Source organism: Pyxicephalus adspersus, chromosome Z (assembly GCF_032062135.1).
Source record: "Pyxicephalus adspersus chromosome Z, UCB_Pads_2.0, whole genome shotgun sequence".
NCBI classification, from domain to species: Eukaryota; Metazoa; Chordata; class Amphibia; order Anura; family Pyxicephalidae; genus Pyxicephalus; species Pyxicephalus adspersus.
Genome location: NC_092871.1, coordinates 26924144 through 26950578, shown reverse-complemented (window position 1 = coordinate 26950578; position 26435 = coordinate 26924144). Strand labels below are relative to the sequence as shown.

General features: G+C 37.5%; 1 protein-coding gene across 7 annotated transcripts in view; it reads left to right on the top strand.

Annotated features, from left to right (window-relative positions):
* MOSPD1 (motile sperm domain containing 1) overlaps positions 1-21549 on the top strand; it is a 25779-nt gene extending 4230 nt beyond the window's left edge. For 2 of the 7 annotated variants that reach the window (XM_072431564.1, XM_072431568.1), the window contains exons 2-7: positions 2039-2073; positions 9296-9549; positions 14630-14705; positions 15206-15429; positions 19002-19163; positions 21157-21549. In XM_072431564.1, the coding sequence (XP_072287665.1) occupies positions 9396-9549; positions 14630-14705; positions 15206-15429; positions 19002-19163; positions 21157-21188 (648 nt within the window). In that variant the 5' untranslated portion in view covers positions 2039-2073; positions 9296-9395 and the 3' untranslated portion in view covers positions 21189-21549. Of the gene's footprint in view, positions 1-2038; positions 2074-5489; positions 7814-9295; positions 9550-14629; positions 14706-15205; positions 15430-17387; positions 17559-19001; positions 19164-21156 lie in introns of those variants that run through there. The other 5 variants (XR_011923559.1, XM_072431565.1, XR_011923560.1 and 2 more) reach the window with 5 other exon arrangements.
* The last annotated feature ends 4886 nt before the right edge of the window (positions 21550-26435 follow it).

Below are 26435 nucleotides of genomic sequence, written 5' to 3'. Positions count from 1 at the left end.
AATAAACTGGTGGTCAGGGGGAGAAGGGCCACCTTACTCTGTTGCTTAGTGGGGGAAAGTCCCCCATGTACTGGTGCTGAGTGGGTACAATTCGCTTTATACAGACAGCTATAAAGATTATTAGTATTAATGATATCTTTACACATTGCTGATTGCTAGAACCCCTAGCAGCCTCTGGAAGAACCCTACATTTACAAAAACCTTCTAGAAAAAGAGTGTTCTACTGGTTATAGAAAGGAATTTAGAACAGAACAGAACTAGGACAGTGTAAGACTAGATGCCAGGGTCCAGGGGCACCCCCTGGTCCTTCCTAGAATTTATTTCATGTCATTCTACCCACACAATTGCAGACGTGGAAATCTCTGTTGTGCTGCATAGTCTTGCCAAGGCCTGCACAAAACTGCAGTGCCTGATATAGATTTTAAAATCTTTAGCAACTGATTACAAATATCTGATGATTGGAATATTTTATGCACTATGTGTAAAAAATGCAAACTTTTTATAAGCTCTTGAAGTTTGCCATTCATTTAATTTTATCATTAACATGCCGCAGGCAAAACCAATTTTAATTTCTAGATCAGAGTGGAGAATGGCTAAAGCCACTCTCAGGTTTTCATTGATGTTTGTGCCTCTGTTTGGGGGATTTCTGCTTACTTAATGTACTGGTAATAATGCTGAAAAATCCCCAGCAGTGGTACAGACAGCAGTAAAACCTGATGCTGGATTTACCCTTCACTCACTCTACAAAATAAAAGTGTTGTAAATTAAGTGTCCTTGTTGGAGGATTCCGGTTTCATTTCTGTCCAGATAAACTTGTTATCGGCACAGGAATTGAAGGGAAATCTCCTATCCAAAATAGTATAGGCTAGAGATACATGTAAAACTGATTGATGTTTATAGGGAGGGCGTAATATGGCCAAATGTGAAAGAAGAATTTTGGGTACATGCTGAGAAATCAAAGGATTTCTCAGAATAGGTATGTGCACACTTCTTTTATAATTGGGCGAGTTTAATGGCATGGTCACCCTAAACATGGTTGGGAAATTAGCTAGGGCAAAGTTCCACAACCTTTCCAACATGAGGAAACCTTTGAAATAATTTTCATTTTAAAATATTGCGGACCATTAATATGATTTAAAAAAAAAAGATAAACACATTTGTAAAATAATGATCTTCCTAATGGTGCCTGACAAGGACTGTGGTGGCTTTGGTTCATTGATCAGCCCACGGTTAAGTGAAGTATTACTATTGTTACTATTATCATTTGTTGCATTATCTTTGGTATTACTAAAGAAATGCAAAATATTCGTTTGATTTTTCTCACTCATTATGGGTTTATTTCATTCTAAGACCCAACAAGAAATAATAGTTATCAAAGTCCAACTATTTGATGCCAATAAATATAACAGTTAAAGAAAATACACAACTAAGGTCATACTTACCTAAAAGAGCATCTGAGAAATAAACAAATAAAATAAAACAATCAGATGAGAATCAGTATTGACGGTGCGGGGTGACCGTTGTAACGGTGGAAACAATACTGATGCGTACGGCTCGGCAACGGTTGCCTTATACAACCTAATACTACACTGACCTTACACCTCCCTTGTTTTTCTGTCTCTTTAAATTTAGTGCAATATAAAGGCGAAAATTGTCATTCAGAGTATAAGAATTTATTAGAATATTATTTTGTTTTATTATTATTATTAAAACAAAAAATTGCAAATAATGTCCAAATTTTTCTGTGGACCACCAAACTTTTCTTGTGGACCATCACAGCTCTAGAGGAATGCTTGTTGAGAAACATTGGCCAAGGATTAAAATGATTCCTTTAGTGAATCAGCCTCACTTGTATGCAGCATAAAACAAACATCTCAGACTAGAATAGCTGGTTACACTGGGGATGTCTTATTTGAATAGTGTCTGCCATCGGGAATGTAAACTCCTCCTGTTATCTGCTGAATGATTTTCCATGTAGACAGATTTTAATAGACACGGTGCTGCTGATGATTACACAAGTTCCATTGATATTTTACAGGCTGAATCATGGAATGGAATAGAGTGTATTAGAAGGTAAGCTCATCTCTTCCTCTGTGTGTTGTAGCAGTTGTGGCTTTGTGTGTTGTGTCTTTTTTAAAATTGGCAGCATAAGGGCTCACATTGATGGGTGTTGTTTGGACGCAGTATGGCCTATTGAGGTGCATTTGAACTGCAGGCAAACCAAGTCAAACACAGCATTTTCTTGTCAAACACTGTGTTTTCCATTCAAAAGTAGCAATGTGTACCTAATTGGAAAATGCAGGATTTGACAAACACGCTTATTGACATGAATCCAACTGAAGGTTTAAATTTAAACAACCAAATGTATTCCAGGTGCATCAACACAAAAGCTGTTTAAAGCCTTGGAGTTTGTTTAATCCACAACTTAAGTAAAAATATTTTGTCCCCTGCTAGCCTACTATCCCAGGGGTCAGCAAACTTTTTTGGCTACTGGGCCATTTTAGGAGGTCAAGAAGGCACACTAGGCCAGACTCTCTCTCGAGTCCCGCGCTGATGACTCTGCCCTCCACCAGGAATGCCCCTGAAATGAAATCCCTCTCCTCCACAATGCATACGGAGGAGAAGGAATGCCCCCTTGCCTGGGCGGCAGAAGTGTTAACGCCGGCCGCGGTAGATATGGAAGGGCAGCATAACAAGGAGGCTCATGAGCCGCAGGTTGCCGAGCCCTGCCGGCGGGGATTAGGCCAGATCGACCAGGGGGGCGTTAGGCCGGAATGGACTACTGGCTAGGCCGTATCTGGCCCCAAGGCCGGAGTTTGCCTACCCCTGTACTATCCAGAAGGAACCTTTCCCTCTCTATGAAAGCAAAAGGTAAAAAAAAGTTTATTATAATGGAGGATGACATTTTGATGATTGCAGACTTCAAAATTGCTTCAACAGGGTGTATTTCATACCTGCAGAGAGACCACTGCTTTTCACAGCCTGCTGACTGGGAACAGGCCTTTGTGCTCAGGATGTGGCTGCTTTCTAAAGAAAAAGAACATTGTGAGAAATCTGTACTAACGTTAAATTTTTACCCAGAACAATCATCTCAAACATCAAAAATGTAACATCTGTACAAACCTTTAAAACAGTTTAGATAATATCAGTTTTAGGTTAGATTACGGTTGTGTTTTTATAATCAAGTAGAGGTATAGCAGAAGAATAAAATGCAACAACCATGCAATGCAACCCTTTAAAGCAGGAAACACATCCTGAATATGTAATGAGGAAATTGGGCTTTCTTAATGCATGTATAAAGTACAAACTCTGAATTAAACTGCTGTTTCTTTTTAGAATCAGTGTTTAATTAATTTACAGGTGGTGTCATCTAGTGGTACTGAACTGTTCTCTGTTACCCCCAATCTGTAGGGACGGCAACAGATGAAATTCAACATGCTGTGCTTCCTATTAAAGTCTACATTGGCCTCTTACCCTTTTACTTATTGGTCAATGAGGCTTCAATTTGGAGACTTGGAAGGCAGGCCCAGTTTAAGCTTTACATATAACCTCAGTTGCTATTTCTTGGCAATTAACAATATATGTAAGTCAGTTTACCAAAGGTTTATTTTTAAGCTGATATCCACACTATATCCGCCTAAAGATCAACATATTATTGGCTTATATATCTACAAAAAGTAAAACTATAAATTACATTTCAGAGGTCCTATCTTCCTCAGAAAGATTGCAGTACTAATGAAACATTGTACAGTGAATGGTTTGGAACTGTTGTCAAACATTAAGGTTAATTTTACCTCCTGCTCCACTTTTATTATTTCCCCAGGCACAATAAAGTATCCGATATTAAGCTGGAAATTAGTCTGTAGAGTTGTCAGCTATAGAATATTTTCCAAATCTTTAAAATAAACGTGCCACTAGTAAAAAGTCCAGATAAAGCAGGCACCTATAATTTGTTATTTTCCAGTGCATCATTGGAATCCCAGAGGCTTTTTCCGCTAATTCTGACCGTTAGCTTGGATAATAGGGGCCCTAGCTCCGTCTGCAATGTAAGCGTTTCTGCTGGTTCGGAAAGATTAAGAGCATACCTTGTTCAATGTCTACTGAGGTTTGTAAAAAAAATAAAGGCAGCACCCTACTGAGTTCCAGGCATACAAATAATATGCAAACCCTAAATGTTACCCTGAAACCCAAAGAGGGTGTATGGGTGATTATGGAATGTTGTTCATATTGTAGAGACCATGCCTTTCTCCAGTACTGGTATTTGGCAATTTCAGGGCTTTTGACCAATGGCCATGCAAGGCATGATTCAGGACCCTAACAAGGAATGCACAATGACAATCCTTGCATCAGTAAAAGCAATTTATTTGACCTTCCAGATGGCACCTTCCAGCATCCATGTGCCATCCATCTATTTTCATCTTGAATTATAGATAGGCATTTACTAATAAGTGCTCAAGCACAAAAAACATTATTCCCAATAAAGATGTTGGAACTTGGAGTATCCTGGCTTCCACTAATGTCACAATGGCACAGTTATTACCCCATATCTAGGAGGTAAAAATATATCCAACACATTGATTCTGTGTCGAATCAATACTTTCTAAACCTTTTACTATTAGGTTATGTTAAAAATTATTTTTACTATGTTATTATTAAGTTATGTAAAACCAAGTGAGTTAATACCATATAGGGGAGGTATTGTGCAGTCCCAACAAACTTTCTAGAGCATATAGGCTGGATTTCTGACAGTATGTTTTGCACTTCTTAAACAGATACAACAAAACTATTTCAATTGTAAATCTGACAAAAAGGGGAGCAAATGGGAGAAGATTACTGATAGGGTTTATTCATGTTTTATAAACACAAGCAGAGGCAGAATGGAGAATCTGGAAAAGAAGAGTTGCATCACGTGGAGACAAGGAAATATGTGACATAAATGTTGAACATGTTTCATAGAATTATTGGGAAGGTTCTGATGATGCATGTGGCATTTACTTAAAAGTCCTCCCTGTCATTATTATGCTGTTTACTTCTCATAGACTCATCTTGAAAGAACTTTGTGTTGCCACACGTTAATGGCAGGTATTTATTTTGCTTCTGCATCACTAGTCAGTGATTATCCAAAGAACAGGTCAGAGCAGCTAACCGGTGAGCATTTTATCAGTCTGTTGTAAGAGCTTGTGACAAGGAGCCATATAATTTGTGCACTATGCAGTCACTGATTAAATACCCCCAATAAAGGGTTTAGCACTGCAATCTATGCAATAAACATCTATTCCATAACACACAATCTATGACCTGCTGCAAACCCCCTGAGGAAAAGATATGAACTATGTTTACACTATAAGAAATAGAATATTGTTTATTTACAACCAGTAATGATAGTTTATGATAGGCTGCTTAAAATACTGAGCCCAAGAGATGCCACACCACATAAAAATCCCTAACCATATATATTGTGTCATATTAAAGTCATAAATACTTTCCCAACAGACCTTGTGTATCTTCTTTTAATAAATATGGTCATTCTTATTATTGGTGCATATTATAGCTAGATTTAATATTAAAAATGGGCTCTAAAAAAGGCAGCATAAGTGGATTATATTATGTATAGATACACCAATTTATGCTGCATTAAAATGTGTGTGAATTTATCTAGATTTCTTTATAAAGATGGTATAATAAAAGCTTGTGTTATGTTGTAGTGGATTGCCACTGAAAGCTAGTCTGTGCTTATGTGCACCAAAGACCAAAAGAGTCTAAAGTGGCTTTGCACATTTTTTTATCATTTATTTTGTATATGCAGAGAAAAGTATGTTACTACGCCTAGGCGATCAAGAATTATTAGGAGCACAGAGCCTTCTGGGATACCTACATCACGCATCCCGGGAAGCTCTTGGCTGCTCCTTCTGCGCATGGCTGAGCATCTCTGGCATGCACAGAAGGAGCCCTTTCATCAATAGAAAAAAAATTGATACGTGAGATCAGAAAGTTTTTTCCCAATCTACGTCACCTGATCTCACACCTGCGCAGTGCGAGATCGGGTGATGTAGAAAGAAGAACACAGAACAAGAGAGAAGAAGGTGTCCGCAGATGAATATTGGGATGACGCAGGACCCGATGGAAGAAACCTCCTGACGGATCGACTGATCTTCAGGATTGAAGGTAAGTGTGATTTTTTTTGTTTTTAGTTTACTTCTGCTTTAAAAGGCCAAATTTTAGGTTTTAGATTGGAAAAGGTTAATATATTGTTTTGCTCTATCTCCCTTGGAGAGATTCGCCTATCTTTTTATACTGGTGGCCAAAATTTTAGAGTTGTCACCAGAATTAAAGGTAAATTTTCCAACAGGGATATCTGCTCTGGTGACAAAGAAAGAGATTTTCTTCAAATTGGTTGCCATTTTTTTTTGTGTCTTTGAGAAGTGAAGAAAAATCTTTACAGAAGGTACAAACAACTACAAGTAACCTGAGAAGGATTTAATCTTCCATCTATGCTTGCCTTTGGCACACAATTTTTTTTTTATTGCACCCTTCAAGATTCTGTCACCACTACATACAGCCACCTAGTACAAGTCTTCCAGGTCCACCACAATCCTCTTCAGCAACAGAGTGACCGCTGATAAGGTTATACTTGTGTAGGTAACATTGTCCCCAGGATCCAGGTCTGAAAATAGGGCCAGGCTGTATTTTGCATGGTGCATGCAAAGCGAGCAAAAAAAAGGCATTTGTAATTAGGAAATTGTGTTTTGGCAGAAGAGATTTTGAATTTCCCCTTTGCCCAGAACCTCTACCTACTTGTGACTTTGTACTATAGTTCTTATTTAAAGGTTTCACCCTCAAATCCAGTTCTGTTTACTTTTGCCTCTTGAGAGTGTAGAGAAATCTCTCCTAGATATGAAGACAATTTTAGGTGAATCCGTTATAGATATTTTTTTCAAGCTTTGTTTCCTTACTTTTGACTTTAACAGTGAAAAGCTGGGCCAGAATTTAAGGGAAAGTTTCTAATTCAACATAAAAGGCTCAGTTTCTAAATCTATCATACAAAAATAAAGATTTATTAAGTCACATATTAAGTTACCAAAAATTATTTGGATAATTAGGATAATAATAAAGATTCATATGCTGATGTGTTAGTTTTGTAAACTAACCCTAAAAAGATCAACAACAAAAAGTCTGGTAATGTTTTTCAATTTTTTTTTTACGCTTTAAAGTTAAAGAAAACATTTTAGTCATTTTTGTCCTTCAGAACAGGATCATATATGGTAGCATGCAGGTAGGGGTGTGCTGCAATCATTAATGACAGTTTATTAGAGTGTGTTTTAATATCTCCTTTGGCATCAGAAAAACAATCTAAGCGTCATTTGGCATTGTTTTGCATTATACTGTCTGCCTTGTCTGCTGCTTTGCCATTAGTTCATCCACCAAGTGTTACTGTGACATACATGGTGCCATGCTTTGACTTACCATCAAAGGATTCCCTTCTGTCTGTGTTTGCTTTCTGCATGCTGAGAAACAATGCATTTTTATGTTAATGAACTCCCTGTAAATTACTGGTGACAATTATTCACTGCTAGCCTGTCTGAGAATTATTTTAATCAGGTTTACTGCCAGCATATTTTCCCAGTGTACTTCAAACAATGGAGACATGACAAAAAACAAAAATTATCTCATATGTGTTGTTTTTCAGAAGACCTGCTGACTTAACATGACAATTGGGTCTATGAAACTACACAACTGCAGCAAAGAGAAGTAGAACATTCTTGTAACCATAATGCAGTATGTGGCAGTACAATGAAAGCAAGATAAATGCCAGGTTTATATATTTGAATAATCCCTTTACATCACCCCTCATTGTGTTTTACACCCATTCTGCAGAATCAGAATATAATAGTGAAGTGTTACAAATGTATGTTTCTTTAATTGGTCTGTTTCTTATTTGTGTGTTTATTTCACAGATGTTTAGCACAAACCTAAATGTTACTGTAGGCACCTGTGCCCCCCAAACTATCATCTATAGCTTATTGCCTCTGGAACACTTAAAGCTACTTTGTCACTAAACTGAATCAGCAATAAAGGTCTCCCTGCAGAGGAGACATTGAATTTCCATCTCTTCTGTTGGCTGCTACTCTGATCACTGCAGAGGATCCTGCAGAATCTAACACTTCCGATAGTGTCAGGTTCCATATATTCTGCTATATTTAGTGGTTCATTCCCCCAAATCCTTTGTTACTGCTGGTTCTGGTTGAAGAGGTTTGCAGAAAGAACCATGGTTCCCAGCCACCCCATTTCAATTACTGTTCAGAGTTTGACAACTGCTTTGTCATGTGGTTGACTGAGGTCACACTCGGAAACTGACTTTTAGGACTGAACAGCAACCCACCACAACTACTTATGAACCTGTGCACAGAATGGCTCCTAATCAACCATTAAGTTGAATTTGAGTCGTTGCAAATCCTGTTCAGCCTGCAGTAGAATACACTTGTCAGCCACAAATCTGAAATGCCATAAATGCTCATAAAAAACCTTCAAGTAGGTATTGTAGTTGTAATTTACTATACGTTTATTAATTTTCAGCGAACACATACCAGGCTTAAATTTCGTTTTATACTTAAACATATTTATTTAGCAGAACCTGACTTAAAGCTTTGGGGTATTTTAACACTTCTGTTTTATAAAAATCAGTGAGCCTGGTTTTTATAAAACTCCCCAAGGCTGGAGTGGATACACTTTCACCAGTGAAGCTGGGTGATCCAGCAAACCTTCAATGGATTTTCTAAAAGTCATTAGCTATTTGTTGACAAAATGTTTTCAGTCCTGGACCAGATCCATTCCAGGTTTGCTGTGTCACCCAGCTTTACTGAAGAAAGTCTATCGTCTCCAACCTTGGAGAGCTTTAATATATCAGGCACAGTGTCTCCTAGCTTCCCCTCATCCCAGTTTTGCAACTTTCATCTTTTTAGCATTCAATTATTCCCGAATGCCTGTGCCCCCTGCTGCGTGCTGTGGTTCCTTCTGCTGACCCCTTCATCGGTACAGGATTCTGCTGCGGGAAGGTGGCAAAATGTGCTGTTTGTTTTATTTTGGGCAATCTAAATAGCTTAGTGTTTTCTGTAAATCACTGTAAAATAAGCAGTTTACTGAGGAGACAGCATGGAAAAGGGTTAAACTGTTAAGAATTGCTCATCAACCTTGCCAGGGTAGCTGTAGTTCCAGCTTTTTGGAAGTATAGAGTGTCATGGCATCTGTGTGTGAAATTAGAGAGATTGCGGTTCTAATGTTTTTCCTATTCCTGCAGAACTGACAGAATGCACTAGAGGTCTTCCCAGCACCAAAAAAGAAAACTTGAAAGAGCAGGAGACAAAAGGAGCAGAGGTGGAAATACAGATTCTGTGCCAATGCAGCAGCAGAAACGGATGCCAGAGCTAGTGGATGGAAAGCTTCCCGTGTTTGTCTTTCCAACTGAAGTTATATTTTACGCTGATGATCAGTCAACACACAAGCAAGTGTTAACGTTGTATAACCCCTATGAAATTGTCTTAAAATTTAAAGGTAAGTTTGATCAGCTGTCTTCCAGATGTTTTCCTTATACTATATATAGTACATATATTCCTTATATTATCATAAGCTATGCGGTAAATAAATTGCAGATTGAACACCGCGAATTGTAAAGAGTTAAAGGAGTGGTTTGTTTTTTATACTAGATGAGATTTGTTTATACAGCTTGCCTTTCAGTATTACTGTGCCCAGTTTAAAGAAGAGGAGGGCACAGTGATTTTTTAAAGGAGAAGAAAGCCTGTAGAAAAATAAGTTTATTAAGCTAATAACCTTAAAAAAGCCGGTTCGGTTGTTGTCCATAATAGCATTGCTATATTTTATTTTACTTATGGTAAGGTGAGTCTAAGAAACCAGAACTGATAAACTGACTTTTTCATATTTTATTGGACAATTGAAAAATCTGTCCACTTTTAATCCTAGTAAATAAAACTAGGTTTTTATTAGGCGATTACAAAGGAAGTAAGCTTTTAACCTATTAATGTATTAACATTCCCTAAATAGGTAAGTACTTCTAATTTAAATACCTGATATCTATATTTATATAATTTTTACAGACTTTTAGATAATAAAGTGCCCTTATCTGATTGGCTGTCATGGTTCTTAAAGCTACATACACACATGCAATGGTTCTCATTCAATAATCGTCTCAGGCTTGATATTGGTCGAGATACTTGCGTGTGTACAGAGCTCGCTGTCCATCGTCCGAACGACCGTCCTGGTGGATCCACGGTTGGTGGACAAAGAATGATCGTAATACAAGTGAATGGGAGAGAGGGCAGCGGGGTGCCGCTCTGTCGTTTTCCCCCTTCCCTCTCCATAGAGCAGAATGATGCTATATGTATAGCACTCGTTCATGCATCGTGCAGTCGTTAGTCGTTCGAAAAGATCGTGAAAGATCCTTTCCAATGACAATTATTGCACATGTGTATGCAGCCTAGAAAAACAGTTTGTCCTAGTTTGAAAGAATCAATCCCATCTGGTATTGTTAAAAAAAGCTTAAAACACAAATTGTTTATCACTCTTTGTACGGTGGCACGATGAGGGAATGAACCTTTGGTGTTTGTGAATCTTTACCTAGCCCAATCATCAGTCAGATTCCTGCTGTCATTTTCTTACAGCAGGTTAGGGTAAGGAAATAATATATAGCTGGTTTCTTTCTAGGAAGTCATTACAGGCTTAAATTTGTCAGAACCTTCACAACTATCTTTCTGTGTATTGCCATGCTTAAATATTTTTCTGGCCGGGTAGAACTAATTTGTCAGTAAGTATTTGTGCACTTGTGCTCACGGGTATGAGTATCACATTACTCATGAACATGCTCCTGATGGAATTCAGAGATGTCAGAGTAGGAAAAACACCGTGGATTAGCTCACTAAAGCACGCTGTTTACTTTAATGTTGTTGTGTTACTAAGCCCAAGGCAGAAAAGAGTGAACTTTCTTATGGGAAGAAAGGCAGGTTAACGTTTAAGGTTAAGTGTGTTCACTTTGTTTATCACATTCAGTACCTGGCTAGTACCTGCTATGGGCCTGATTTATTAAAGTTCTCCAAGGCTAAAGATGGTAAACTTTCATCAGTGAAGCTGGGTGATCCAGCAAACCTGGAGTGGAATTCTTCAAGTCATTTGCTATTTGTTACCAAATGTTTTAAAAACCGGTACCAGACCCATTTCAGGTTTGCTGGATCACCCAGCTTCACTGAAGAAAGTGTATTCTCCAGCCTTGGAGAGCTTTAATAAATCATTTTCCTTTTCAGATTCTTTAGAATTTTTTACATTTTTCTTGGGAGTTTATGGGTCTTGTGTTTTTTTTATTTTAACGAAACATTTTTTCTTCCATTTTTTTTTTCTTTTTTTAAAGTTAAATAAAAAGAAAGATGTTTTGAAGCTTATACTTTCTTTCCCTTTTTTGTGTATCTATACTAGATTTAAAGTTTTTGTAAACCTAAAAACAAAAATAGCATATGATGCAGCCTACCAGTACTTACCGTGTTTCCCCGATGATAAGGCAGGGCCATCAAAAAAAAATAAGACAGTGTCTTATCATCGGGGAAACAGGGTAGTGAGATACCAGCATTCATTTTTTCCCATTTTTCACCTGGTAAGCATGTGAATGACATTCTTTTTAACCCTGGGATACTAATATACCCCTCTGTTGTATCTTTGAAGGAACTATGTTTGCCACCCAGGCTGGAATTCTAATATATCTTGCGTATCTCCAATGCATGAGAGGTTAAAAGGGTTGGAGGCCTGCAAAAGAAGGATATAATGATTTATGCTTTCAGTTGGAGCTGCAGAACTGAGCACTGACATCATCTTCTAGGTAGAATGTCATTTTCTTTCCCATTATTTAGTGCCGAGAAAGCATCTCCCCCTGATGCTTCTGCTTTCAAGAGCCACATGGGACTCTAGTTCATTTCTGCTGCCCATCTTTCATGTATAGATCATTTCCGATTCTCGAACCTTGCGCTGCTACTAACCTTGTACTTCGAGCCTTAAAGAGGAACTAAACTCAAAAAAGCCTAAAACAAAAAGAATCCATTTACCTTCAATCGGGCAGCGCAGTCGATTGGTCCTGAGGTGTCTTCCATGGGGTCTCGGGCTGTTCCGGCATTCGTCTCCTAGCCGCAAGCATCTCTGCGCATGCATGAGATCGGCAAATTTTTCTCTTCTCACGAAAAGGCTCTTTCCATGCCTATCTTGGGCATGCACAGAAGAAGCATCCAAGAGGTGATCGAGAATGAATGGGAGTGCAAAGCCTCCCGGGATACTAACATCACGCATCCCAGGAGGCTTTGCACTCCCATTCATTCTCGATCACCTGGGCAATCGAGAAAAGGTGTTGCACTTTAAAAACAAACAAACAGAATTGTTATTTAACATAAAAGGTTTGTCTACCCTTTTATGTAAAGTAAAATTTTTGTGTTTAGGTAAGCTTGAAATCTAACCAGCTTTGGTAGTACTGTGGTTGGTGTAAATGTCTTGAGACATCCATATAGCAGAAAGAAGGGATAGAGAGCAGGCTTTTGAGGCAGACAGTTGTTTAGGAGAGAGAATACTTGTAAAATTTACTTTATTTATTTATATTACAACAATTAAACGAAAAAAGTAGAAACGACAGAGGTTTGTTCAACTCTTATATTTTCAGAGCTGAACTTTATCTTTTGAACATATTCACTTAAGCAGAATATGTGTTGAACTTTTTTTCCCGATGCGTTTCGCCCATTGGGGGCTTCCTCAGGGGATTTTTTTTAAAATCAGAGTATCAAGGTGATAAGTAAACATTCCCTTAAGATGCTGGATTCAAAAGGGTTAAGTCAGTTGGCAATATATTATGTTACCTATTTGAAGAGAATGATGTATTAGGACCACAGAGATAGTCCAATTTTATATTCTGTATTTTATAGCATAAATAACAACTTGAAGTCACCAAAATGGGACTTTGTTGCTGATATATATATAATGTAGGTAGAGCAAGTTTTTTGTCCTGAATAGGGATACTTCAATGTAGGTGTAGGTAGCAGTAAGTCTTGTGAGTATGTATTAATATGTATGACATAAGGTGGAGGATAACCCTACTGTTTCTGGTATTGGGTCTTTTATACCCCTGGTGTTAGGTAAAACCTTTTTAAACATTGGCTCAAGCATCTCTTAACAGTCACTCTGCAAATTCTTGGATTTGCTTGATCAGGAGAATTTTGAACCTGTCATTATATGGTGCCTAATGGTGGGTGGACTATGCATATCATGTTTACAATAAGGTTTTTTCTTTTACGGATAAGGTGTAATAAAGTTTACCTTATGCCTATCAAGGTTGGGCACTGCCGGTATTATTGTTTACATTTAATTGTTTTCAGCATATCCATAACCCAAAAACAGCTTAGTCCAGCAGAACCTTATTTAGTGCAGCAAATAAAATCCTAGCACCCAAGTGGCTATACCAGGACTGGACCTGGTACTCACAAATTTTAAGTGTTGTAGCTTCTAAAGTCTTTACTCTCAAAAACAGCGTTAAGCTGTCCAGTCCGGCTCCCTTCAGCTTCACTGTCTGTACTTAGACTGCCCTACCTACTTCCTGACGGCCCCAGACATAGCTGTCAGGTCAGTCCGAAATCCTGGGCTGTGCTGCAGTGGGATAAGAAGGCCCACCCAGATCCTTCCTTCCTTTCCTAAAGTCTGAGCCCTGTAGTAATTTACCAAAAATGGCCACCACAGGCTGCCTTGTATGATGGATATCTGTTATCTCAATGTCATCACTTTACTTAGTGTTCAAATACTAGGCTTTCTACTCTTCTTCTCCACCAGGACGTAGTTCCTTGGCATTTGGTTCCCATTCTAATGAGCATTTCTTTCTTGTTGATTGCAGTTTGATCTAGTACCTTTGATCCAGTACAGTACCTTTCAGCATCTCGATCCATCTTTTTGATATTTTAGATAGATCATTTCTATAGTTTTAGGTTGGAGTTTATCCTTTTGTTTCCATTCCCTCCAGTCTTCCTGCTTCTGTGATTTTCTTGGCATCCAGCACTTTTCTTATCTAACTGCTAGTTAGTACCCAGGGTTCTCTTCTCTCACAGGCAAATGATGCCCCCCCCCCAATCTTTTGATGCCAGCTTCGGGTATAAGATCTTTATGGCAGCACTTGAGCTTCACTTAGTCTCCTATTCTCTATTTTGTTTTTTGGGGAGGCTCATTGGAGTTGTTTAATTTGTATTGTTAAATAATATAAATGTGGAATAGTTATACAGTACTTTAAGGAGTCTTATAAAAGTTTTGACACAGGATTTACTCAACGTGGACCCAAGAGTCACTTATTTTACTGGATTCATTTACAAAAATGTGTAAAATCCTGAGTGTATGTTGCAAAAAAAAAAACAAAAACTTATAAATGGATGTTTAAATACTTTAAAAGTACATATACAAGCAACATGTCTTATTTACTGTCAAATGAAAGTGATCATTCGATTGGAATGTGTTTGTCTCTCAGCCTCTTTACAATAACCAAAAAAAAAACAGCAGTTCTACTAATGATTTAAATAAAGACATACATTAATCATGTCATTTCTTTCTCCCCCAGTTCTCTGTACGACCCGAACCAAGTACAATGTTGTTGATGCCACAGGTGCAGTGAAGCCAAATTGCTCTGTTGACATGTAAGTACTAATTTCACATAATTCAGAGTGACCCTATATCATAATGGAAAACTCTCTAGAAAACAAATATCTGTAGACAATATAATACTTACCTCGCTATTCTCCCTTGCTGTTCTCTTCTGATCCTTTAAAATAATCTTTCAAACCCACTGGGAAGCCAATAGTTTGGAGTATCAGTGTCTAGGGTTCCCTTTAGCTTTCCCTGGCTCCTCCTTCTGACCACTGTCTCAGAAATCTTTGGCAGCAGACACAAGACAAAAATAGACTGTCTAATGTTGTGTTATTTGAGGATTGCTATCATACCTTTAACATTACCCTTTCTGCAGTTTAAATTTAGAAGTCATGCTCAGGGGCTCATAGCACAAAATGCCGCCTGTTGCCATAATTAACCAGAAAGACTATTCAGTCTAATCTTTATCAAAAGTCGAGGAAAATTACCTTACCTTATGAAATGTGGAAACTCTTTTTTTCTTGTTTTCAATCTTGTTTCCGTGCTTTAGTGTTGTCCGGCACAAAGATGTCCGAGCCAGTCACTTCGGGGTTATTGATAAGTTTCGTGTTGAAGTGTTTGAAAAATGCCAGAGAAAAATACTGGGACGTAAAGATGTAATAGCAATGCTTCTTCCGTCCGCTAAGGAGCAACAGCAAAAAGATGAGGAGGAGAAACGGATCAAGGAGCATCTGGCAGAGAGTGTCTTCTTTGAGCAGACACCTTGCCAGCCAGGTCAGTTAAGATAAAATGTTTGGATTGTTCATTCACTATGAAGATGTAGGAATTCTGTTGCGGGGAAACTTGTTGTTCCATGTTAGCACTAAGACATTCTCTGTAAGCCACGTGGCCTTTTAAAAAGTCAGCCTACCCAAACATAAAATTTAGCCACATATACAAATCCTCTGGGTATGAAATTCACAAGTTGCCACATCCCCACAAGAATAAAAATACTTAAAAAGTACAAAGAAAAATGGAGTAGGCAAAAAATGTGTTTTAAACTCCAACCATGAAATACAATAATTTATAATAAAAACATCTAATTCTTAATAAATCGCGAACAACGTAGCTATGTTCACACAAACAATGACAAACGCATTCAATAATATTCTAATATACATGAAGCATGATGCATTTCTTTCCACCTCCAGCTTAACACGTGTCACAATAATTAAGAACCACTTCTTCGGGAGCATACTATCTGTGGAGGGATCATGCAATCCTAAAATATGATATAAACACATTAGTGATAAATATCCTACAGAAACATTATAAAGATATTACCACTTAACAAAATGTACAATCATCAAAATATCATGAAAATTACATCTTACCTATCCCATCAAGTTGTCAGGTACCACAAGCATTCCAATACAACAAAAAGGAAGAAGACAGAGAAAACAGGCTGCTGGCCATTTTTTCCCCTACCACAAGTAATCATTCGTTCTGACACATTATAAAAGTACTGTTTGGACGGCCCTTTACACGATACATTCCAATACATACTTATAAGTTTCTTCTGACTTCGATAACTTACAAGAGTACCCTTTGAACAGCCCCTTATGTCATACATATTAATACATACTCACAAGACTTACTGCTACCTACACCTACATTGAAGTATCCCTATTCAGGACAAAAAACTTGCTCTACCTACATCATATATATATCAGCAACAAAGTCCAATTGTGGTGACTTCACGTTGTTATTTATGCTATAAAATACTTACCATTGGACTACCTCTGTGATCCTAATACATCATTCTCTTCAAATAGTTAACATAATATATTGCCAGCTGACTTACCCCTTTTGAATCCAGCATCTTAAGCGAATGTTTACTTATCACCTTGATACTCTGATTTAAAAAAATCCCCTGAGGAAGCCCCCAATGGGCGAAACACACCGGGAAAAGAGTTCAACACATATCCTGCTTAAATGAATATGTTAAAAAGATAAAGTTCAGCTCTGAAAATATAAGAGCTGAACAAACCTATGTCGTTTCCACTTTTTTTTGTTCAATTGTTGTAATAAAAATAAATAAAGTAAGTGCAGCACCACCCCCTTAATACTCGATTGCCCAGGTGATCAAGAATGAATGGAGAATCGAGAATGATTTTTTTTTTTTTTTTTAATGCAACACACTTTTAAAAAAAAAAAAATTATAAAAAAGGGTTCAGCACCGCTCTCTAATTCGAAAGAAACCAACGTCATGCATCCCTGGAGGCTCTTGGGTGCTCCTTCTGCACATGCCTGAGCATTTCGGGCATGCACAGAAGGAGCCTTTTAGTGAAAAAAGATTTTTTTTCCATCCTACGTCACCCGATCTGGTTTGGGTAAAGTAGCGCCTGGTTTGGGTAAAGTAGGAAGAAGAGGTGAAGATGGCGCCGCCTGGCACGCCGCCTAAGGATTGTATGTCGGAATGATGCGGGACCCGGCGGAGGGCAGCTCCGGATGGATCGTACTGCTGTGCGGGATTGAAGGTAGTGTATTTTTTTTTGTTTTAGGCAGTTTAGTTCCTCTTTAATACTTTCCCAAAGAATGTCAATCTTCAATAGCGATATTCATGTAGATGGGTTTTCTGCAAGATGCTCAGGCTGCCTCCTCCCCTCTTATAGTCCCGACCACCTGTATGCACTGAAGGCATTCCACGTGGGGGAGTAAAGCCGCCTACCAATGGAAATTATGTCTTACAGGAAACCCCACCCATCAAGGCTCTTCATCCACAACGTTCCTGAAGATCATCAAGGTACACAGCTTCCTGTAGACGGGCGCATTTCCCCCAAGCTCCGTGGAGCACATGCTACCTCCCATCAGAGGGGCCGCCTCCCACGTGTACTGGGATAACAACCCACAGTCGTTAATAGGCGAGCATGACTATGCACCCCACTACAGGCAGCCACAGTAGACATAAGAACAGACATATATTATTTGTTTAGTAGAATATAGATGTGTATATATGTTAGCCCCCCTGGGACTTACCTACATCTTTTATAAATGTTATTAGTGAAATCTCCTAAATTCAGATTCTGAGTCTGCCCAATTATAAAAGGTCTTATGCTCCTGGTTGTAGTTTTTATTTTATTATTTTATATCACGGTGAATGCAACAATAAATTCTGAAACAGAAACAGAAGTGTTTGGAAATCTTTCAGGTGGCCGACTTTACCAGGCTCTGTCAATAAATAAATAAAAACTTACTTTTGGGTATGAAAAATGAAGGTCTAGATAACCTAAGAATAAATTGGCTTGAATGTTATTACACAACATAAAAAACAAATCAATAACAAGTATGTGCTTATTTAACAACTTTGAAAAAAAACTGAAGCATAACAGTAATAGGATATTTCAAACAAGATACAATTATTAGCACACAAAAGTATTCCTCCAAGCATAAAGAGGTCCTAAAAAGCCCTGGTATATGTTGGCTGTATATTTCTTCACTGTTTGTTAGGTGAAAGTTGTAAGGGTATTTATGCAGGGCAAATTAAGTCTAATCTCAGTCATTGTGTTGTAGATTATTGCTGCCATATCAGGAGACATGGAGGCTTACATTATTTGTAGCAAATCATATTTTGAGGCAGGAATAAAGGGTTTGGAAGTTGAGGACATCAATGGCACCCCTTAGACTTCAATGAATGGTGCAGTAACACGCCTGAGTTTAAGGTTAATTATATTTTGGTTGATGTTTTTTGGATTCCTAAAATTATCTCTGCCATTGTTTCTGATATAGTTAATGTTTTGGGAGTTGATGTATAGTAATGTAATATAAGAAGTGACTTTGTCATGATAAAAGTATGAGAGTAACCATTTCTGACACTACTTTTCAGTCACATTCTTGAAACAAACATGCTATTAAAAAATATGAGAAAAATCACCCAATCCTGTATCCACTCTTGTTCCTTGTCTGGAATTTGAAAAAAATGGAAGACTAAGCATTATCATGGGAAGCCAGGGAAGTTATATTTTTAGAGGGGAGGGTAACAATGGCAGCTTCTGATGTTTCTTCTAATAGAGTCACTTTAATAACTTCTTGGGTAGCCCCTAGACTATTTAGTCCTCATCCAAGAAATGCAGTCAACCATTCCATCAGGGCAGGATAATTCTATCATAACTGTTCCTCTATCTCAGGTCTGGCCAGGTCTGTGCAGGTCTGGCAATCTAGTTGCACTCATTGGCACACCTTTGATTGAGATATTTATCAACATTTTAGGAGAATGTTGTAAATAAATGAAATATTTCAAATTATTGTTATAAAGCTGTTTATGAAAAACTCATAGCAATTAAACAATTTCTTTCTTACTGTTTTAGACATCAGAAACTCCTCCTCAGGGCCTAGTGTGCTGATGGTTTTCCTTGGCATGGTTTGCATTGCTGCACTGATGATGCCCACTATGGGTGAAATGGAATCAATGGTGCCTCTCTACCTCCACTTAAGTGTGAATCAGAAATTAGTAGCTGCCTATGTTTTAGGTAAGAATATAATACTGATAAGAATAAATAATAAGCCTCTGTAGTATAATAAAAATAATAAGGTATGTGCAAAGTTTTAAGTAAAGTAAAGAAAGAGGTTGGAACCCTGACCACCTCCTGTATTATGTCTGCATATATTGAATATTTCATTTGAGACCCCTTATACAGTACCTCACAATGCAACAACAACTAGAAATACATCTGTCAGACACATCTTATTAAAGTCATTGTGAAGAGCCAATCCCACATTTTCTTTGTGGTCACCAACCACAGAGCAGAATATTTTCAGAAGGGATAAGGAAAGGAAAAGCACTTTTTAGTAGAACAAGAAACATTTGTCCTAACTAAAGGAAATTAGCGAAAAATCTCCCCAACAAGGACACATTACATCAATAAAATGTAACTAACAAATGTTTTCAAGCTGTTTGAAACATCCCATGTATCTGCACTGAAATATAATATTTGCTGACAACCAGAGCCATACTGTGGTGTCAGCAGTGTAACAAGAAGTCTCAGGGCTTTCTTTGTTACTGGTATTTTTTGGGTAGACTTTTCTTTCTAATTACAGATTCTCACATTTTCATTTTCAGCTGTCTTGTGAAATGCATTTAATACAAGCTGTTTTTGAGCTGTGGTCAGGGCACAAACAATGTAGAATGAAAGCCAGACCTTTGCATTTTCACCAATCTCTCTACGTGTAACCTACCATGATAGCATATACAGGTCAAATAATTTTATTGAATTGTTTGCAGACCTGTTCAGCCTTGTTTATAAAGTTTAGCAAAACCTTCATTTTGTGGTTTAGTAATATTCTGGCAAGTTACACCAATAATTAACTATGTTAGAAAATTTCCCTTTCTAACTATGATAATCAGTTGAAATACTGCGCATCCCACAAATTATAGCTTTGCTTGCATCTAAAATGGCCACTTCGCATAATGTCACTGATATTTTAGAAGAAAACAATAGTAATCATTAGCTGCTCCCCTAGAGCTAGAAAATAAGGTAAATGCCTATTGGATCTGTTTTGTGATATTAACTGATCCACAGTACACTTATGTTGTCCTGGGGAAAACTTATCATCATCCTGCTATGTATGTAGTACAGATCACTAAAAATACAGCATTTTAAAACTTTGGATTATAGATACTAAGTCTGGAAAATAATTTGTCTCCACTCAGCTTAGGTATTAAGTGATACAGCGCAGGACGCTTTATGTCCGGTTAAAATAGGAGGAAGCATTGGGTCAAGAGTATGGTGTTAAGGTTATACTTTAAAGTTATGTTTAGGATGAAAACATACATTTCATAGATGCAAAAAGGTATACTAAATACTTGTTTCATGGGCCAAATGTGATTATATAGTGCATTACAACAATTTCCTATCATCTATGAATTTAGTCCATGGTACGGTCAGTTAGATGTGACCACGTTACACCCAAAGAAAGAACAATAAATGCGATAAATGGTCGTGCTCGTCTTGTGGAAATCTAAGACGTGCAGTAGACCAATGAACGCTGTGCATTGCTATAAAGGAGAGTTGCTGCGGGAAATTATCAACTCACAACATTCCTGGGTAAATCAACATGTTTTGCACAAACATACATATTTGAACACTTTAATGGTAAATTGTTGATTAAAATTATTTGTTTATCTATAGTTAGGTAGATCTATAGTTAGGAAAGGCCGGTGTGGCAGTATGTATGGTCAGTAAGTGAAATGTTTCAGAGATAATAAGCCTGATTTATTAAAGCTCTCCAAGGCTGGAGATAATACACTTTCATCAGTGAAGCAGGGTGGTCCAGCAAACCTGGAATGGATCTAGTCAGGATTTAAAACATTTGCTTGCAAATGACTTTGAAGAAATTCATTCCAGGTTCGCTGGATCGCCCAGCTTCACTGATGAAAGTGTATCCTCTTCAGCCTTGGAGAGTCCTTTGCTGTCACATATTACTGCTTTCTTAAAGGAAAACCTTTTTTACTCTGTCTTTCAGGTCTTATAACAATGGTTGTTCTTCGATCATGAAGGTTCTAGTTTACATGAACTGTGACTGTGTCTGTTCACTTCATCATGAGGACTGCATTCAGCTGTCATGTCGGAAGAGCTCGCCCTACATGCAGGAATTAGCAGTGGTTTTAAGATAAAATGGCAGAAGTACAATATATTTTAACTCTGTATTACTGTAATCGAATGGCATAAACATATATCAGTTACTTTGTAACAGACAAACGAGAATCTTTGTTTTATGATGTCTGCAAGAGAAATCTGAAGAAACTGCATTTTATATGTATGCCTGTACAATAATTTTATTGTAAAATGGATGGTCATTTTCTACATTTTGTTTGTGTTTCATTTTTCAATAATAATTAAAATAACAGAAATGAAAGTGTTGATCTAGCTCATTTATATCATAATTTAATGTTGCCTTTTTATTACCTGCACAGTCAAAAAGTAAATCTGAATGGTTACCAAAGCAATCTACTTTTTGATCACTTTATGCATAAGGTCAGGTATTTATTCTCAAAACTCTTGTTTAGCTGAAGTGTGCGTTACTGGCAGTTATTAATAATGGGCAATCATTATTATCAGATCATAATATTGTTATTATTAATAGTAATAAACAGTATTTTTAATAGCATGAACATAATATGCAGTTTTTGTACATTAAATAGGGATTGCAAATGACTGACAGATACAGACATTGGTCCTAATTTATTAAAGCTCTCCAAGGCTGGAGAGGATACACTTTCATCAGTGAAGCTGGATGATCCACCAAACCTGGAATGGATTTCTTCATAGTAATTTGCTAGCAAATGTTTTAAATTATGGACCAGATTCATTCAAGTTTTGCTGGATCACCCAGCTTCACTGTTTAAAGTGTATCCTCTCCAGCCTTGGAGAGCTTTAATAAATCAGACCCATTGACACAGGAGGGGGAGAGGACCCTGTCCAGAAGAGATTACAATCTAAGAGGTTGTATCATATGGGTATATATTCATGCAGCTTTTATTATCCTGGCCATGTAAAATTGTCCCCCTATGGTACTTAAAGCTTATATTTTTTTCTGATGAGAAAAGGATCAGTTCTGATTGAATATAATCGTTTGTTCATATGGTAACTTTATAACAAAAATTGTGTTAGAATATTATGTCCTGTTGATTTATTTATTCCCAAATATGTGGTGATCTACTAAACTCAGAACTTAATTTTCAGGTGTCTACAATCTGTAAATTCTTATAGACCAATAATATATTCCTGGGAATTGCATTTTTAACTAAGTCCAGACCTGACCAGATCAGGTGAATTTCATACAAACTACAATCAGTGCTTCTAAACAAAAAAAAAAAAAAGAAATTCTGAATTCAAACGCAAAAACAATAACAAAATCTGTGTTTCTTAACCAGGATTCCCCCGTAGGTTGTTAGGGATTCCTTGAGCAATTTATGATTCTCAGTTTAGTTACCATTGACACCAATGATCTTTTTGGCTATCTGAGTGAAATTCTTCCCACAGGCCAGCAATGTAAGGGGCAATCTTCCTACTGACCACCACACTAATGATTTAGTGGGTTGTGGATATAGTAATTATATAAGGGGTTCCCTGAAGACCTGACACTGAAGTTATCTCAAGGATTCCCCCGTGTTAAAAAGGTCAACACTGAACTATATTGTACTGAGGTGTTAGCTTATACAGCATTGTCTTTAAAGCTCAATTGTACTTTCAATTTAAAATGTTCCATTTGTACCATTCATACTTGCCACGCGGTACAATTATGAGACTAGTGATGTCTCAGTAGGTCTTTTTTTGTATGGATATGATCTCTAAGAAATAGTCTGATTTATTAAAGTTCTCTAAGGCTGGAGAGGATACGCTTTCATCAGTGAAGCTGGGTGATCCAGCAAACTTGAAATGAATGTGGTTCAGGATTGAATACATTTGCTAACAAATAGCAAATTACTTTTAAGAAATACATTCCAGGTTTGTGGGTCACCCAGCTTTACTGGTGAAAATGTATCTTCTCCAGTCTTGGGAAGCTTTAATAAATCAGACCCAAAGACTCCTTGTGCCGAGATTTGTGATCTCTTTAGTATGTCTGAATCTACTTTGCTTCCTTTGCATCCTATTAATATGGTTGTAATGTTCATGAACTGCCATATTCATTTTCCTTTTACAAAGAGTTTCTATTCAAATTTGAAAGCTCCTAATGAATATATGGGTGAACATGTCCTACTTTCCTATCATATACTGTAAATCTTGGCCTATTAACTGTAAAACTAGAAATTCAGCTTTTGTAGGGATTAAACTGCGTACAATAATTATCGTTGGAAACAGACAATCAATAACCATTCTTACAATAATCGTTAACAAAAAAAGTGCACAATGACTGACCATCGATGCTGATGAGCGTAGTCATTGGAAGTCATTGGTAGTCACTGGAAGTGAACAACCTTTCCGGCAGATCTGATTGCGCTATGATCGTTTGCTATCTATTGTGTATACAGTCAGACAGTGATCATGAATGTTCTGAGCATGCGCAATGAATGAACGTTCATTGCAGGTAGCTTCACTGTGTGTATGTGTGTTTGTGTATATATATATATATATATATATATATATATAGCAGATTCTTATGGGAAATGTTGTCTCGGTTCATCAACCAATCTTTACACCGAACCCGGCGCTTCTTTACAACTTTCACATCATCTTCATCTTGCTCCGCACTTAGGAGATACACGACAGCAAAAGCTCAGAAAGACATTTTGCACAGAGAGATAAAGGAGCAGATTGCCGAATGATCGTTCGAAAGACCGATATTTCGTACACACGTTCTTTTTATAACAACTGTCAGACCGTTATTTCCTGTACATCACTTCCTCTGGTACACATACGTCACTTCCTCCGGTACACGTCACTTCTTGTATTGTTCAAACAATCGCATTAAGCATGTGTACATTATCTTTGAACGATCGTTATCAGCATGTACATTATCGGACATATACGATCGCTCACAGACATTGTTAATAATCGTTGATCGTTCATTTTTAAACGACAATTATTGAAGGTGTGTATGTAGCTTTAGTGATCAGAAATGAGCAGGTCTCTCCTATGTCTCACCTGCCAACCTGCACCTTTAAAACATTGTTGAACAATCTGGCCAGAAATCACTTAGTGCTAGAAAATTTTACAACTCTAATGTAACTGTAAAAATCCAACTATTGTGTGTATGTATGAGGCTAGACAGAAAGTTGTCAAGCTACAGTAAGCCTATTAAAACGGTGGGTTGAGACTGAGCATTCCAAAAGGAACTACATTTGCACACAAAAGCAATCAGTTCAGTTGTCTTTGTGACAAGGGGGTTGCTAAATTGTCAATCTGGAGTCAAATCTGTACATATGTTAAATACAAAAACGTGAACTCACCTTGCACAGTAAATAGTTAATTCATTGAACTATCTCTGCATTGGTCTCTGCAGAAACCTCTTTAGCTAACAACAACCTGATACTTCCGTCTGTTTTGATGACTGGCTGAATACCTGCTTGTATTATGATGAGTAATATGCACAATAAAAAGGCTGAGCTCAATTACAAGTAACCACAGAAACTGTTTTGTTCCATTATATTTGCTCAAAAACATTTGTGGTCTTTTAAGGCTGTATAAATGTTAACAAATGTGTTGAAAGTAGTAATTCATAACAAATAGTCAAATTTCCATCTGCTGCAGTTGGATGAGGAAATGATTCATTCTTAATAGTTGTTAATGGTTACTGTCCTTATATTAGAGAATTCCCAAGGTTTGAGCTAGGAGAGCAAGGGGCTGTAAAACATTCATATTCTACTGTACTCTAGTTATTTTATTAAAGTTAACCTACAGTCATTTTTTAAGTTATAGAAATTCAAGTCTTATTATATTCTAATTATTCAGTGGTTTTAGTTCACCCCGCTCATTCTCACAGCAGTGACTATAAAAACAGGTTGGGTGCTTTAGATTGAGAATGTTACTAAAATGTTGTAATTTTTTAGAGTAGATTGCTCCGCAGATCAGTTTTGCTTGTTAATAACATGTTACCAACCACAGTTTACTTTGGAAAAAATAAGATGATTGAACAGCCTGCTTGCACCGATAACAAAATGTCTAAGGCTACAAAATCATTTTTAGTGAAAGATGAACCAACGGGCGCAGTACACACAGTGCCTGTTCTGTTCTATGGAGAGGGGAGGATGAAGTAGCTGCACCCCGCTGATTGTAGTTCATTGATCCACCATGGTGAATTGATGAACAACATTGGGTGATCGCTGTACACGTCAGATTTTTGGAATTATCTGACTTGTGTATGCAGCCTAAGACATAAATTTCGTTTGCAGGCTTTCTAGTCAGGTCCAGTTTTTCCAAATATTGAATTTAGTATCGAATTTAAACAGTATTGTGTGAACTGTTTGCTATAGGATAATTGAAAAAATAAAGCCTGATAATAATGTGTGTTTTTAAGTCGAAAAAGCAATCAGCTTCAAATGAGGTCAAATACAAGCTCCTGTGCTTTACCTTCAAATCCCTCCACAGTTATTGTCCCACTTACATTTCTGACCTAGTAAAAAAAAGTACTCCTCTAGCCGCTCTCTCCGCTCCTCCAATGATCTACTAATGACTTCTTCACTCATAACCTCATCACACACACGGAAGACTTCTCTAGAGCTGCCCCGACTCTCTGGAATGGTCTTCCTCGTCCTATTCGGCTTGCTCCTACTTTCTGCTCATTTAAAAGAGCACTCAAAACCCATTTTTTCAAACTTGCCTACCCGTCTTCTTCTGCCTTTTGAAACCATCACTACAGCCCACCACTACATATCTCCCATTCTATTGTGTGTAAATTTCCCCACCTACTAGATTGTAAGCTCTTCGGTGCAGGGTCCTCTCCTCCTGTATCACTGTCTGTATCTGTCTGTCATTTGCAACCCCTATTTAATGTACAGCGCTGCGTAATATGTTGGCGCTATATAAATCCTGTATAATAATAATAAAAATACATATAATATGCAATATGTTCTTACCAGGACCCTCAGGGCTGTAGTAAATATACAGTGTTGTCAGTTTAGTTACATATACACATGGGCAGCATGGTGGCTCAGAGGTTAGCACTCTTGCCATTGCAGTGCTAGGTTCCAGGTTTGAATCTTGGCCAGGACACTATCTGCATGGAGTTTGCAGGTTTTCCCCGAGGTTGAGTGGGTTTCCTCTGTGTACTCCAGTTTCCTCCCACATTCCAAAAATAACATG